This window comes from Poecilia reticulata, linkage group LG1 (genome assembly GCF_000633615.1).
Source record: "Poecilia reticulata strain Guanapo linkage group LG1, Guppy_female_1.0+MT, whole genome shotgun sequence".
NCBI classification, from domain to species: domain Eukaryota; kingdom Metazoa; phylum Chordata; class Actinopteri; order Cyprinodontiformes; family Poeciliidae; genus Poecilia; species Poecilia reticulata.
The window spans coordinates 16,926,455-16,943,674 of record NC_024331.1 but is presented as its reverse complement, the minus strand read 5'-3'; the positions used below and the strand labels follow the sequence as shown (position 1 = coordinate 16,943,674).

The 17,220-nt window shown below is 41.4% G+C and overlaps 1 protein-coding gene across 1 annotated transcript; it reads left to right on the top strand.

The window, feature by feature from the left end:
• The first annotated feature begins 10,250 nt into the window (after positions 1-10,250).
• LOC103463585 (neuronal pentraxin-1) lies at positions 10,251-15,296 on the top strand. Its single transcript, XM_008407030.2, has 5 exons — positions 10,251-10,764; positions 11,010-11,214; positions 11,872-12,113; positions 12,455-12,634; positions 13,911-15,296. The coding sequence occupies exons 1-5, from the start codon at positions 10,345-10,347 to the stop codon at positions 14,130-14,132; spliced, it is 1,269 nt and encodes a 422-aa protein (XP_008405252.1). The 5' UTR covers positions 10,251-10,344; the 3' UTR covers positions 14,133-15,296.
• Positions 15,297-17,220: the final 1,924 nt, after the last annotated feature.

The window sequence follows — 17,220 nt, the reverse complement described above, 5'->3', positions numbered from 1 at the left end:
CTAACTTTTAAACAAAGTTAGCAGTAAAATTTTGGACATGTGACTATTCCAGAATTAAAACGGCTTAACAAAAAAGATTTAGTTCTATATATGAAAGTAAACTGACAACAAGATGTTATAAACGAGCGATTTTCATGGCAAAATTCCTAACAGATCGTTTACCTCATTCAAACGGAGTTTCTCTGACTCTTCTGCTGCTGCCTTTACTCTGAGCCGTTCAGAGGGGGCAGGGGGAGGAGGGAGGAAGCGCTCTGCTGAATGCGCTGTTGTGCGCCTTCAAAATAAAAGCACGCGAGTGGAAGATTTTAAAATTCTTCGCAACTGCTGTGAAATTATTTCGGGGAACGAATGTGACTGTCTCCAATATTGTCTGTCCCCTCCCTCCCCCCCTTTCTACGTCTATGCAGAGAGGTGTCAGTCACAGTTTGTCAGTTTCGTGCGGCCTGTGTAAATGTCTGGCGGGACCAGCGGACTGGCAGAGCAGGACCGTAAAGTGGGGGAGCCAATGGCCCCCTAGCCCCCCTATTCCGGCGCCTATGCACTGGGATCTGTTTTAGACACTGCTCCAGTCTGAAGGTGACTGCCCGGAAGGCCCCTGCGCTCCTCGGCCCTGTAGACGCAGGGTGAATCCTAGCAACTTGAGGCCTCCTTGCCAGGAGCACCGGATTCCAGCCGATGGTGTACACCCGCTGATTTCTGCCAGGATTGGTTTGGTAAATGTCAGGTCGCTGACAAATAAAACTTTCGTCATTAGGGGTTTCTTTTCCTCTCAAGGATTGGATGTTCTATTAACAGAATCATGGACAAGTGGTTTGGGTGACTCCAGCATTTTTGACGAACTTGTATAGCAGAACTGCGGCTATTTTAATGCTCCAAGGATGTCGGGGTCCGGTGGAGGTATAGTGACTTTTTACAAGTTGTTTTACTTGTAAATAGTTGCTTATGGCCTCGTTTAGCAGCTTTGAGATTAGCCTATTTGAAATCGGCAGCTCTCACACTGTGCTGTGTGCGGCAGTCTATCAGCCCCCAAAGTACACCAAAAACTTTATAAATGACTTTTCTGATTTCTTGGCTGATATCATGCCAAGGTATGACCGAGTTCTCATTGTTGGTGATTTTAATATTCATGTCTGTCGTCCTACTTCACCTATGGCTCAGTCATTTCTTAATGTTATCGATTCTTTTAATTTTGTGCAGTCTGTGACTGGTGCTACCCATGAGCATGGTCACAGTTTTGATCTGGTTTTATCTTATGGTCTACCAGTTTGTAATTTAGTGATTGGTGACTCATTATTTTCAGACCATATGCCTGTTTTATTTGAGATAACGCTGTCCTGTCCTGTGCTAAAGCTAAAGCACGGTTCTGTCGTGTTCTTAACCCTGGTTAAATGAGGTCACCTGGGCTGCAAAGAGAGACTGTCACAGAGCTGAACGCAAATGGAAAAAGGACAAATTACAGGTGTCCTTCAAGTATCGATGAACTGCTGGAGTCGTTATCAAAGGACTGTAAACAGATCTGGGGTAACGATGTGGAGAAGTTTTAAATCAGAGTTAAGTTATGAAACAACAACCTTTGACCTCCAGGTTCAATCAATGGCTTTAGTCAATCAATGGCAGTAGTGACCAAAGGTGAAAAAATTAAGGAGTGTGAATACTTTTGCGAGGCCTTGCACAGTTAGTTTGATTCTTTGTCCTCAGCTACCTACTTAATACCCTAATGCTCTCCAAATAACAGACTTACAGGACTGCAGGTTACAATCATGTCACATCGTCTCTGGAGTGCAATTATGCAAGGTAAAATGTTCTTCTCTTCACCTGCAACATATGATGAAAAATCATAAAATGGAATAATCCCTTTTATAATGACAAGCAACCGCAGCCTGGTTTTAGTTTTCCTGTCTAAACAAACACAGAATTAACAGAACCATCCAGTTAAAGGACAAGTGGGACTTTTTTTTAGCACATTTCAATGGCTTTGGAATATTAAGAGAAGAAATAAACCAAAATATATTAAAATGACTTACCTTGCATACCTCTTAAACTTATTACCATTTTTCCATTTGCCACAAATATATTTCACTGGGAGATGATATTACAGAACAACAGGAAGTAGCACATAACTGAAAAGTGGAATGACAATAATAGATACTTTTCAAAATGTTTTACAAACAAAAATATGTTATTCTGTTCAGTCCCACTGAGTCAGAACTGCACTTACCAGTAATGAGTTTTGGGCATTTCTGCACCAGCTTTGCTCACAGGCTGATTTTTTAAATTATTTTTTATTTGCCTAATATTCTTTGTAAAGCAGCACAACCTCAGTTGACTGTGAACATTTCCTGTGTGACAGTTGTCATGTATTACCACAAATTATCTCATGGATTTAGTTTGGATTTTGATCTAAACTGTTCTACTGAAGCCATGGTTGTACGTTTAATAATTTTATGCACAAATGTGCACCTCTTGCCCATTCCCAAGACTGTTGCAGATTTTAACAGGTGTACTTCTAGGGTTGTCCTATATTTAGCTCCAACTCTAGCCAGCCTCCCTGTCCCACATCCACAGCATGATGCTACCAATACCATGTTTCAATGAAGGAACAGTGTATTCAGAGTTGTGTTGGCTGTGCAACACACATAGATTTTGCATGTTGAGAAAAGTGTTACTTTATGGTCTTGTGGGTGAAGATTACTTCTCCCACATCACTTGTGGCAAATTAGATTATATTCTCCAATATGAGGTGTTAAACTCTTCCAATGTTTCTTGGTTTCAAATTTGATTCATTTTATTTAGGGCTATCGAAGTATAGAGTACTGGACACAAGTGGACTCTTCAATTTTAAGAGTTTAATTTGAACAAAAAAGAAGCAACTGAAATTCATGTGTCATTTTCTTTCCACTCTGTACTATCTGTGTCATTCTGTAAAAGTCCAGGAAGGAGCCTCTAGGTTTGTGGTTGCATATTAACATTAATGTTTAAAAAGAACACTTTTGAAAAGCTGAGTTGTCTTCCGAAATCTCACACAAATAAAAAAAACACATCTCTTGACTGTTTGGAATAGTCAGCGGAGGAGTAAACCACTTGACCACATACAAAACGATTCATAAAGTTTATTAAAAAAAGAGCCGAGATATTGCAGATCACATCACACTGCACTTCCATTCTCATTATGTTCCCAGTGTTGGCCCTGGACCTGCGCAGGGAAAGACTTAATGAGTAAAGTGTTGCTTTTGGAGGAAGTCCAAAACAAGCAGCTTGAAGAACGGTGCTGTCTTTCCAAAAGTGTTAATGTCCAGGCTTTGGAGAATTATGATGAGATTAGCTAAGCGGCCAGTGCAATACATAATACTGCTGGTATTTATTCATGTCACTTTAGGATTCTAATGAGAGGCAATACATTATTGCAGGACTCTCTGGTGGTATAGCTGGACATCAATAAAAGTTTATTCCAGCCTGTGACGTCACAAGGTATCGATTGTTGTGCTGAACGTTTAAGCCAAAATCATTCCTTGCTCTGACTCATGTGTATACTGGCATGAAAGGGGAAACTATAATTCAAGAGAGGAAGCTGTTTATAGCTTATTTGTGTGTGTGTGTGTGTGTGTGTGTGTGTGTGTGTGTGTGTGTGCGTGTGTGTGTGTGTATGACTGCCTCTTGTATAACCATTTGGTCCCTGGTGAGAAGACATGCAGAGCAGCGTATTACTCCACAGCACAAGACTTCCCAATGTCCCACAATGTCCTTCCATCCTCATGTGTTTGCAAAGATTGGGATGGAGGTGTCAGATCTCTCTTTTTAAGCAGCACGTCTTAATTCTCAGCAGTCAGAGGTGAAAGTGTGCACAGAGGAGAAGAGGTAAAATTTGCTCTGTGGAACCTGAACAGAGCAAACACAACAGGAAAGTTAACAGGTTTAGAGATTGAAAAGAAAACACACTTCTTTTGAGCTGTGAAACAAGATTTTGTCCAAACAAAAGCTGGTAAAAAAAAAACAACAAAAGAAAACAGATCTGAACCTTAGGTGACTGTCTCAAAGCAAACTATCGTCCAACACGCACCAGAGCACATGGCCGCATGCTGAACAGTCGCTGGTATCTCCTCTGAACTCTGCTGTCACACTTGGTGGATAAATAAGAAAACATTTTGGTGCCAGTGAGCGAAATGGGTCTTATCTGTCTCTGCCATTAGAGAATGGCTTCTATTATAAAGCTTTGCATTATTCAGTTGCTCGAGAGACTGATCATTATGGATTTCAGCCCTTTCTCACACTGGTCCCCTGGAGTCCAGCCTGAACTGGCTGGCTGATGCGTTTGTATGCAAAATCTGACCTTGTGCTCTGCGAGGAGGAAGCGGGTCAACACCGAGTGTGTCCAAAATGGCAAACATCGCAGAGCGCGCTCACGGAAACTGCAGCAACGCATCGAGAGCCGCTGGGATTCTCTTCTGTCTTTGAGACAGAATGTTTCTGCTTTGGAGAGCTGAATCGTTTGCTGTTCGGTTAATGCAGCAGTTTTCCTGGGTTTTGCAGCAAACTAGTGACAGACACGTGACGAGAATGAGAGGAAACGTGTCGAACATATGGCGCTGCAGCTTCCAGTTTATTGCCTAGGATAAGAGATGAATATAGAATAGATGTTTGATGCTGTGGAAATGTTAGTCCACTTACAGATTTCTTCTGTTTCTATGGTTTTTGTCAAACTTCATTGTTTCATCAAACAAATTTTAAACACTGGATGAAGATAATCCAGTTGCTTTCAGGCGTCTGCAGTGACTGGCAACGAGTCTTTTAAATCGTTGCGGAGAAACTTGGGGCTGCTCTGCTTAATTGAGCCAAATTAGAGAGCTGAGCAGCCTGCTTCAAATTGCATCAGGTTTAAGTCCAGACTCTGAAAAGGCCATGCCAAAACCTTTAGTTTTTTTTTTTTATAACTATTCAAATGTGCTGGTGTGCACCTGCTGGTGAACTTTGTATTAATGTCTGGCTGCATCGTCTGAGTGTTCCCAAGCTTGAGGTCTTGAACAAATGACCAGACATTTTCCTTCAGGATATTCTGGTAGAAAGAAGATTTCATGGTTCCACAATTACAGCAGGTTCCAGAGGCTCAAAGCACCTCTAGATCATCACACTACCACCACAAAGTATGAATGATGGCGTAATATTATATTTTTTGACACACTGCAAATATATATTGGGATACACACCTTCCAAATTATTCCACTGTTTTATCAAAAGGCTATTTTATCAAAGGTTTTTGGAGACCAAGATGTTTTTGGAAAAGTAAAACAGGCTTTGTGTTGTTATTGGTCAACAGTGGTTCTGGCCTAAACTTCCCCATGGATGTCGCTTTCTTCTGATCTATTTTTCTTTTTGATAAATCATAAACTCTAACCTTAACAAAAGACAGTGAGGCCTGCATGGCCCAAATGTTTTTGACCTCCCGAATAAGTGAAGATTCACTATTTCATTTCTACATTTGTGGATTATGGCTCTGGCTGTGATTCACTGGAATCCTAAAAAGTGGGGGGACCTGCATTTACTTAAGCCCAGCAGTCACTGCTGACCTTGCTGTGTTATAATCCGAGTTTGATCATTTTTGCATTTTTCATTAGCACAGCTTTTTTTTGTTTGTTTTTTTACAGCTAACTACGGAGTCAAAAATAAATTAGATTGGCAAATTATGTTTAGCGTAAAAGTCACTTCTTAAACATCAAATCTTCTGCACATAAGATAAAGTAACCATCCTGACAGCTTTATTTTATGTTCCAAATGTTTCCTGAGCTCAAAAAACAGCATATGATTAATGGGATGGTCCTTCATATTCTTCTTGTCTTTGAGCAAACATTGAATTTAAGCCATTTTAGGCCAGCTTTATATGTGTGTGTTATTTGCACATGTTCTTTTGACTTGCACTCCTGTCAAAGACTGGATAAAATCATTCTGTAGGCTCTCTAAAGTTGCACCTCAGTGGCTAAAAGAAGTTTTAAAAAGATTTTTTTCACTTCAATTCCTCAAAGGCAACCTCATATCTAGTGTTCATATCACACAGAGTGATTTATTTGAAGCGTGTGTTCCTGCAAACCTTGATGAGTTTAACTTTTAGCTAATGAAAACACCAAATTTAAGTCACTGAGGAATGCTGCTCATGAAGACGGATGCTGGCAACCTACATTGGGTCTACCTGTTGAAAAAACCCTGAAAGCTACTCCAATTTCGGTGAACAAGTTTTACATTACAACTATGGCTCCTTAAAGCGTTATACTCTGTTATCCACAGCTCTTCCTGTTAGGAGCCTTAATGTAAGAAAAATTCCCCTCGCTTTAATGGCCCTGTGCAGAGATAAGGAGAATCTGTTACATGCCTGTCCCGCGACCCGCCAATTAGACTCTGTCATTGACCATTTGTTACAGCCACGGTTCCCTGCCTTCAACGTGGCACCTTGCTGATTGCACACGCACCGGATCGATAATTAAACAAATTACAGCCGACTGCCGGGTCAGTTTTCATCCCACATACACGAGTCTGAAAACTGCCTCTTGAAATGGAACAGCAGAGGAAAAGAAACATTGAAGTGTCACGGTGGAAACAAACGCATGCAACCTATATGCAGTGCAGTGATGGCTGAGTTTTACGCAGCGCTCTAACACGGACAGGCAGGCAGGCAGAAGTGATTTATCTCTGAGCAAGACGTGTAACAGCTCCTCGGCTGGCAGCAAAAACCCGCGACTTTTCTATTAAGACTCCTCTCTGTGAGAGCCAGAGCGGAGGCTGAGCGCTGCAGACAGGACCAGGTCACACACAGACAGGCGGAGAAAGACAATGAACTGCACCCTCACACATGAAACTAATATCACAATCAGAGTTCTGTGAATGGACGGGCTCTAAAAATCCATGTTGCTCACCGAAAGTCCCAATTTTTTGAGAAAAATCAGCAATAAACTCCCAGTTTTTGGCGCATTTTGTTGATTTTGCGTGAATTTGAACGATAATTCTCAAGAAACTGGAGGGACTGATTGCTATAGTTTGGCAGAAAACAGATAAAAACTGCTTTAATTTGATTGATAACATAATATCTAAACACACTTAATTTCTAGTCTCGAATCTAGAGGGCCACATAAAAAGCTGAGGTGGGCCGGGTTTGGCCCACGGGCCTTGAGTTTGACACCAATGCCCCCAACAAAATAATAAAATAGCAATTTAGTTTTGCATGAAATCAGAAGTTGTTTCATTTCTTCGGATCTGCGTAGATCTCACCACGTCCTGAAACACGAGACATGTGGTGAGAATGACAAAGCAGCATGACATTCAAGCTATTTTAGTTGGTCCTCACAGAGTATTACTGCTTTTATTACAGTCTCATAACGGACGTGCTGGTTTGTTTACTGTCTGTTCCTAACAGAAATAAAAGAAAAGCTCTGGAAAGGAAAGAATAAAGTGATTTCTCACCAGGATTTGGTGGTCCACGAGGGACAAACTTTTCCACAATCTACATCTTAAAAACAGGCATCATTCTTGATTTTTTTTTCTTTTTTTTCTGCTTGACTTATAGGGTTGTTTCTATCTGCAGTGTTTGGCATCCAGCTTTGGTTTGGAATTTTATTGTTTATCTGCAGAGAGTCCTGCCAGACCCTGGCCTGCAACTTAGACTCTTATTGTAAAAACAAAAACTGCAGACTTGCATCGGACTCACCATGCATGACTCAAGACTTGTCACAAACTCACGTTTCCACAATGATCTTTAGCTCATGTCATCTGGGACAAATATGAGATAATATATGCAGATAACTTGAAATAATGTTTTTAATGATGTCCCCTCTGAGTTGCTGCATTTTATACAAATGACATGCATGCCATGCTAAAGCTAACAGTGTGCACCTGTAAAAGAGATGCTAATCCAGTACCTAGCTCTTCTATCTTGTTTGTTAGTATTAAAGCTGATTTAATCAGAATTAAATAATAAATAAAAATAAGCCGATAGAGATTCTCCTTTTAAAGATGAATTTGATTTGATTTGTTAGTCTGGGACTTTTGTGATGTGACATAATTTTAGCCGCTCTGATGTCTCACAATCTGAACTATTTAAATGACTTTATGTCATTTGCAAACAAAATAAACTGAATTTACAACATATTATTCTCCTACTATTAATCAAAATAGCTTTGTTAAAAATGATACAGCAATTTGTGTTGGATTCATCAGGACATTTAACAATAAATAATGTACTTTTGCTAGTTTTCTCACTGGTTATTTTTATGTGCTGGACTTGGTTTGAGGCTCGCCTTTAAAAACAACAACTTTGAATTTAGTAAGAATTAATAACTCTTTTTCTATATCTGTTTAATACTTGCAGGGCTGCTTGGATTGGGAGTTGTCCTCAGTGGAATGACGCCCTGGTGGAAGAGCCATTCTTTACATAAAGCTGCCCAAATTGTCTTGAAATTGATTCCTGGTGTTGTTGTTTTTTTTTACATCGTTATTATATATTTAACACTTAATATTCAAATTACAGTTTTCTAAATTTTGAGAAAGTAGATGAAACTCTTTTGCAAAACTGTGGCTTAGTTTGAAATCGCAGGTGTATGTGTAGCTCTTTCTTTTTATCTCAGAAGTTTGGACGGGAGAAGTTAAGCTATGAAATATTTGATCAAGAATGAACTTCCCGCAGAAGAGTGTGTGAAGGGAATCATTGCCCCTGAAATAAACCGAAGATTTTCTCTCCTCAAACCAGAGTCTCCCCCTCACCCCCCACCCCCCCTTTTTTTTTTTTTACCTTTGCATATACATCACTGGTGATTTACCTTCCCAATATGATATCCGCTGAAGTGTTGCGCTCCTTCCTCTGCTGGGTATCTTATTTATTAATGCCAGACCCGCGGGGCATGGTTACATAAGAGTCTGTTTAATTATTTGGGAACGTTTTCCTTTCCTTTTAGCGCCTCCACTGTTGTAGTGGTGGGAATTAATACGACTTCCTTTCAGGTTGTGGGATCTGAAAGGTTGTTCGAAGTGAGGTAGGAAAAACACACTGTTGTGTTGTTTTTTTGTTTTTTTTATTTTTATTTTTTTATTAAATGTGAGTATCCTGCTGCACTGTAAGTTCTCTGATTGGTAAAAAAAAATTAAAAATAAAAAAAAAGCATGCCGTGGCTAGTTAGGGAGAAATATAGGGCTGTGTTGGGAACTCTGTCCCCGGGATAGATGCCCTAATGACTGGGGCAGCGGCGGTCATTTAAGGTGGACCATAAGACCCGGGAGCAAACGACGGAAGATTTTAAATCAGTTTGTTTGTATTTTTTTCTTTGCCAGGAGCATTACTGTATTCATATCATTTTGTTTGTTTGTTGTACAAGCAGTACAGTATGCCACTGCAGAGCTACTTCTTACAGTAAAACTATTCAACATTTTCGCGCTGTATAATGTCACATCATGTGAAAATGTTAAGATTATTGTAGGTGTGATTATTAGGAGAACAAACACACAACAAGCAAAAACCAGAACAAAAAAAAACAAAACAAAAAAAAAAAAACAGCCATTATTCCATAATGAATGTGAATGAGCTCCTGTTCTAAAGAGAAATATTGTTTTTTTCCCTAAATTACAGAAACATGATTATTTGGGAATATTTGCCTTTTCTTATTGGTTTATTTCTTCTGCAAAATTGAAATGCAATAACTACTGAAAACTTTATTGTGAACAATTAGGTGTTATTTTCGCAATAAAGAATCTACAGTGCATCAGATGAAATAAACTCATCTGTAATGTTATTAGTCAAGGGCGCCTCGACAAGGTTTTCAAACCGGCGTGGCCAGATGGATGGAATATAAATAAATAAATAAATAAATAAATAAATAAATAAATAAATAAATAAATAAATAAATAAATAAAAAGCAGGGACATCTTATATTCATGTTAACATTTTTATATAACCATTTTCCATTCCGTATCTCACCAGTGCAGCAGCCCTCTCAAGTCCACACTTATCCTCATGCATTAAGAAAGCAATGACTAAATGCGTATTCCACCTGATTCAGGCTTTGATTTATTAAGGAATCTGGTTTTTTGTTGTTGTTGTTGTTGTTGTTTTTACTGTTTCTCTCCTGTTTGTTCGTTCTCTCTTGTATACACAAACACACGGAGTGCGACCTTAAATAAGGAGGGTTCTGTAGGTGTGTAGCAGGACCCGCTGCCTCCCCTCAGTGATGCGGTGAGTCTGCGCTCCCTCATGTCCGCTATATAAAGCGCGCACAGCAGCAGCGTCGCACAGTTTTTAGTGGACAGCTCCGCGGTGCTGAATCCTCTCTCTCTCTTTCTCTAACACCCAAAGGCTTTCACTGAGGAGCGGCGACCATGGAGGGATTCTCGTGGAAACTTTTTCTCCTCTCCTGCCTGTTTGCTGCAGAGGGCTCCGCGCAGGACTTTGGACAGACGCAGTTTATTTGCACGTCGGTTCCCAAAGACGTGGACTTGTGCACCGCGGCGATGCAGAACAGCGGACCGGCGGAAGACCTGAAGACCACAATCATTCAGCTGCGGGAGACCGTGCTGCAGCAGAAGGAGACCATTGTGAACCAAAAGGAGACAATCAAGGAGCTAACGTCCAAGCTGAGCCGCTGCGAGAGTCAGAGCCTCCCGGCGGCGGCGGGACCCGGGGGGAGGAGACCGGGGGGCAAGAACACCATGGGGGATGTATCCCGGGGTACCGCAGACACCCTGGCGCAGCTGGGACAGACTTTACAGACCCTCAAACAGAGACTGGAGAATCTGGAGGTAGGCTGACGAGAGAAGCGCTCACAGCTCAAAAAAGTTCATTCAAACGATCCCCTTGAGTTAAACTCTGCTGTATTTAGCCAAAGGGAAGTATCCTGAATTTTCTGGGGAGTTAGTAACACATTTTTTTTATCCCTTTATACTAATTTAAAGGAAAATGATCGCAGCAAAGAAACCAAGATGGTGTTCTCAATTTGTCTTTAACTCCATATTTGTCTCCCACCCCCCTCCCCTGTCTAATGCAGCAATACAGCCGAGGAAATAACAGCGCGCAGGCGAACAGCCTGAAGGATCTGCTGCAGAACAAGATAGATGACATGGAGAAGCAGGTTCTGTCCCGGGTCAACATAGAGGAAAGCAAGCCGGGACACAGGAACGAGAGCGACCAGAGGAACAGAGTGGAGACCACGCTCTCCTCTCTTCACGACCGGATCTCCGACCTGGAGAAAGGTGCGTCTGGATTTGCGTTACGCACAGGATCTCCGGTTGAACCGGCGCTCGTTTCACGTCTCCAGACCAGTTTTCTCTTTTGCTTCGCTGAGTTGATATTTCTCATTGCCAGTGAATCACCAGACTTGCATTAGAGGTTATATTTTTTTTCTCGAAGCGGACCTTTGCTGCGGAAGTCATAGGTAGAGAGAAAGTTTGAAGGGCGCGCCTGGCACTAGCGCATTCTGGAGCGGAGGGTCTTTTCAGTATTTCGACACGTGCTAATGCGCGTGCTCACGGTGTAAATGAGAGCCACGAAGAGGGAGGAGACGGAGACATCCTCTGCATCAGCAAAAAATAAAAATAAAAAAAAGTAAAATCCAAAACTTAAAATCCAGAACAGAATTTTGTAATGCTTTTTTTTAATGTTACCTACTTAATATTAAACATACATTTTAAATTATGTATCAGTTTAAACATAATTATAGCCAATATATGTCATATTTTAGCATTGCTGTATTTGTATAAGTAAACATTTTCATTGTAAAGCGAAATAAACAGATGCATGCTCCTCTAAGAGGTTCTGTAAGTTAACTCCAGCAATGTGAATGTAATTACATTATGCCAGGGATTAATTACATAATCAACAAATGAATTCCTTATCTCTTTCATCTGCAGGCAAAGAGACCAGGCCAGCAGACAGGTTCCAGCTCACCTTCCCTCTCAGGACCAACTACATGTATGCCAAAGCCAAGAGGACTCTCCCCGAGATGTACTCCTTTAGCGTGTGTCTGTGGATCAAGTCCAGCGCCTCACCCGGCCTGGGGACGCCCTTTTCCTACGCAGTTCCAGGCCAAGCCAACGAGCTGGTGCTGATCGAGTGGGGGAACAACCCCATGGAGTTCCTTATCAACGACAAGGTCAGTTTGAGTCTCTAATGCCTGGATTTAGACCCTATGGCTGATAGAGGTTATCCACAAAATAGCTTTAAGAAGTCCAAACTATGGGAAAATGCTTCATTGCTTTTTTTTTTTTTGTGCTTGGATGAGTCAGAATGGCCAGATCAAAACCAGGATAATAACAGGTGATGAATTGCTCAATAGAGACTATTTTTATATATATGTATCTAAAAGGCGAGACACGTGAGAGAGGAAGTGATTCAGCAGAAGGATGAGAGGGTGTTGATCATGTGTACCCTGAACAGGATATTGTTACCAACATGAAAAGACGGTGCACTCAGGAGATTATCTCCTCTCTTCAGGTTGCAAAACTGCCGTTCAGCATCAACGACGGAAAGTGGCATCACCTCTGCATCACGTGGACCATTCGCGACGGGATATGGGAGGCCTTCCAGGACGGAGTGAAGCAGGGGCACGGGGAGAACCTGGCACCATATCACCCTATCAAAGCAGATGGAGTTCTGGTTCTGGGACAAGAGCAGGTGAATACTCCTTTTTTTCCTTTTTTTTTAAAACCGCAACCTCTGCTCCCAAATCCCTCGCAGACATCTTATGGAAACAACCCTTTAACGAATTATCTGTTTAATTTTGCAAGACAGATTAGAGGTGGAGATATTCACAAAATAAGACTGTGGGGACACTGAGAGAGGAGTCCGGTTAAGCTTCAGCTGTCTAATTACTGTGTTCATTTGAGATTTGAGGCATAATTTCATTCTGAGAGTTTGGATAAAGCATGATTCATTATCGATGTAGAGTTCAATTAGCAAACACTGAAGTAGTATTGAACTTTGGTAATAGCTAATTTCTTCTCATTTATATTGTCTCTTTTTCTTCATAGTGCAAAATGAACTTGTGTCTGAGGACAAACTGTGCTTGACATAATGCCGTTGTTTCACAACAACAACTGTTAAAGATTTTTCAACCACAAAACTATTTGTCATCATATTTTAATGTTTAAGTTCAGCACTTTAAAAAAGAAGCATTCATCAACCTTCAGCTCATGATTTATGTGACGGATCAAACACATTCCAGAGCATAATGGTGAACCATCAGGGAAATGAAAAATTGTTTACAAACAAACATTATTGATCTTTGCCATTGTAGTGTAGGTCTAGCTGTATGTTTAGGGTGAATTTCTGCCCTAGTTGAATTTTTCTGCAACTTTCTGCAGACTTTGTTCCAGGTTTACTCTGTATTTGGTTGAACCCATCTCTCCCCGTCACCTTTTACCAGTTTCTTTTTCGGTGTGTGGAGAACCTAAAAGCAACACTTCTTATGACTTTCTTTCAGCAACGTTTTTTTACCCTCTCCACACTTCCGAGTCAGGTTTATCGAGTGCATCACTATTTTAGTCTGCAGCTCCTCCCTCCAGGCCTGTACCTGCAAATGAGTCTTCTTCTACAGTTTTATTTCAACAATGCCTTACTTCCCGATGCTGTTCCATCAAGTCCAGATTTGTGGAAGTGCATGACTTGTCTCTAGGTGTTTTGGCTACATCTCTGATTCCCGCTTAATAATCCAGGCAGGCTGGATGTATTTGCTATATTGGTGACTTTTTGGAGAGAATTATTTGTGCTGGATTTTAGTTTATTTAACGACATGATTGGCATCCTAAAAGCATAACGCAATTTTCTCATCTTAAATATTAGACGTCAGCTTTCTTCCATGTCCCAGTTTGTGTGAAATACTCTTACAAAATGTGAAAAGCTCTTGGAAGTTAGGTTCATACATTGACGGTGCTCTGTTGTCGATCCACAGGACTCGCTGGGTGGAGGCTTTGATGCAACACAAGCATACGTTGGTGAACTCGCACACTTAAACATCTGGAACAGGAAACTCTCAGCCACTGAAATCGCCAACTTGGCAAACTGCAACAGCAAAGCGTTTGTCGGTAACGTCTTCTCCTGGACAGAGAGCAACATTGAAATATTTGGCGGTGCCACCAAATGGACCTTCGAGCCGTGCAGCTCAATCAACTGAGTCACAGCTTCTTGTTTCAGAAAAGAAAAAAAAAAAAAAAAGGCCTCCGTGTATTTCTGAGCTTTTGTCGTTCCTGTCCTCATTTGACCTTTGTTTAGAGAGTAATTGGTAAGCTTAAATCTGGGATTTATGTCATTCTTAGGTATTCCTGTGCAAAAACAGCGCCTCCAAACTTGAGAAGGGGGAGGAAAAAAAAAGAAAAGAAAATCTCATTCCTCAAAATTGGTATCTGATGTTTTTTTGTTTTTGTTTTTTGTTCTTGGATGTTCAGTTGAAAGCACACCTAAGCTTTTCGTTCTGGCTTATTTTCGTCTTGGACTGGCAGCTGGTAATCTGCGCCTTATGTTTCAACGATTCACAATCCAAGTGAGGAATTACATAAACCGTCCCATCAGCCCCCCTTCCCCTCCCTGTTTCCTCCGGCAGTGGGAGATTACGCTGTCCATCCAATTTTTGTCAGTGTTTGGCGCCATGAAATGATGTCCGATGCGGTACAGCTCCTAATGACCACCCAGCCTCCTCTTCCTCGGCCCACCGCCCAAGCCCTCCCACCCTGCCGTCTCCCAACCCTCACACCCACTCCGCCCAACGGAACTTGCACTGTGACTGACAAAGAGGACACTGCAAAGGAGGAAGGACACTGCAAAAAGTCAGATTGCGGGTAAAAGTCGATTTGTAATCATTGTTCGCTTCAAGTTTTTCCCTGTAAGAATGTCGTGAACTTGCCAACATTGCTACAAAGCCTGGGTGCCTTGGGCTGGTACAAATATTCAGCACATTTGGTATGTTTTCAGTTGCAAATTCAGTATTTACTAATTTGTGTTTTTCCTTTCTTTCATTTTTTGTTTTTGTTTTGTTTGTTTCTTGAGCTGGGTTAAGTTTCTTGTTCTCTCTCGTTGGTAAATGTGATTTACTTACAGTTTGTTATCTGACATGACGTGTTTTGGCAGGTGTTTGTACTACTCTGTATTAGGAATGTTACAGTGTCTGTATAGTAACAGCATGACTGAAAGAGTGCTGTGAAAGCATTGTTGAAATCTGCTTTACTATCCTCTCTGGGTCTGGGTTTTTTACTGTATTGTTATATGCTCCAAGCATGGCAAAACTGACAGATGAAAAATTTAATTTTTGTAATAAAATTGTGATACTAAATGTCATAAAGTATCTCTGGCTCTGTGTGCGTGAAACAGACATTGCGGCGTTCCTCTACGTCAAGTAGTGAAGACGGAGAGGGAGCACCTCCAAAGGCAGAGAGGGGTTTTTACAGATGCCTGTTAGCGTAGCAGTGTCTCTTGTAAAGGTGGAAGCACGAGCTGTGTTGTTGCTGCTGCTGCTGCTGCTGCTGCTGCTGCTGCTGCTGCTGCGAGGCCCCATGCCTGCACTGGAGTCACAGAGGCAGCCAGAGGGGAGACATGCCAGGTCCTATTAGCCTTTCATCATCTGATAAACTAAAAACTACCCATTCACTTTTATTAGCAAGATTTACCTCACATAACACGTTGTGTATTTAAAGCTAGGCAACATTTTTGGTACTTTCACTCTGATTAAAACTTTCATTTCATATAGTGCCTGGCAAAATGATGAAATCCAAACGTGTTTTATGTGGATTATATGTGACAAAAAAAACCCACAACTTAGTGCAGAATTTTGAAGTGAAAGAAAATTACAATTTTTTTCTGCTTCGTGTTGCTTTACGAATAAAAAATCTGGACAGTGCAGCGTGTGCAGGATGTGTTCAACCCCCCCTGAATGAAGTCGTTGCATAATGAACAACTGCAGGCTTTGAGGAAACGTCTCGCAGCTTTGAACTTGTAGAGCTCATTTATCTGTTCTTTAAAAATTAGCTCAAGATGAGTCAGATTTGGATGGACATAATTGTCTTCGATCAGAACCGTCCAGTCGTAGCGGTGTATGTGTGTTTGGGATTGCTGTCATCCTGGAAAGTTAACCTCAGTCACATTTCTGAGTCTTTTCAAGCCCATGTCAGGTTTCTCTTCTTGTATTTATCTCCATTTGTCTTCCCATCAACTGACCCTTATTTCCGTCGCTGGTAAATAAAGAGAAGCCCAACAGCAAGTTTCCTTGTGGAGATGATTGAGTTGATATTCATCAGTTCTCCCGTCCACTTAGCGTTAGCTGCAGTTGACTCTCTGAGCTGTATCCCCTTTTACATCCTAGTGCTTTAATCTGAATCTGTTTATGCAGTCTGCCCTCCGTCCAGCTTGACAGTTTGAGAAATTATCTGAGCGCAAGAGGCCACATTTCAGGCTCATGTCAGTCATGTGTAAATGTCAGGAAGGTTAAAGCTCCTGGGAGGGTAGCATCGCTCTCATACCCTCCCAGCTCTCTGTTTTCCCAGAATGCACACCCTGCATGATAAAGTGCCAAAAACCCAAGTCTGGACTGTGCTTTGATTCTTGAAAGTCTAACAAGTCAGTTTTACTGTGGATAATATTTGATCACAAATCTCCCCATCTGATGTATTGTAACACAATAAGACGTCCTCATTTTGGCATTCAGATCTTTAGGCCTTCTTCCCAACACTGCTAACTTCTAATTTGATACTTTCATAGTTAAAAAAGAGTAAAGGAACCATGCGGAGTCTATTAGAGGGCCATAATAAGTATCCGCACAAGAGAGGATTTACATTTCAAATGAACAAAATTAAACCAAAACTCCTCAACCAAGAGGAAGGCGGTTCATATTTTCCAGGCAGCGAACTTTGACCTCAGACTTGGAGGAGCTTCCTCTGACTCCAGCCTCTTCAGTAACACGGTGGAGGTTGAAAAAGCAAACCGAACAACAACGTCTTCAAAAAGCAAAGCTGACACCCTGAGACCAAACCAGCCAGCAGTCTCTCTCCATCACTTCAGCTTCACATCCTGAAAAACAGAAACAGGACAGGAGACAAGTGGCAGCCCTGAAAAAGTCAGCTGGGAACCGGATCGACTTTATGCTGACTGCGCAGCAGACGCTACTCTTGCTTTGAGCTTAAAGGGATCAGAAACCCCTTCATAACATCTGTGGCACCATCCAGCAGAAACACCGCAAAATTTCTCAAGGGGCATGGGAACGTCTTTTCCAGATA

Coding starts and splice junctions, on each gene's coding strand:
- LOC103463585 (XM_008407030.2), top strand. CDS start 10,345: ATGGAGGGATTCTCGTGGAAACTTTTTCTCCTCTCCTGCCTGTTTGCT. Junction 10,765..11,009: donor AGAGACTGGAGAATCTGGAG/GTAGGCTGACGA, acceptor TGTCTAATGCAG/CAATACAGCCGAGGAAATAA. Junction 11,215..11,871: donor GATCTCCGACCTGGAGAAAG/GTGCGTCTGGAT, acceptor TTTCATCTGCAG/GCAAAGAGACCAGGCCAGCA.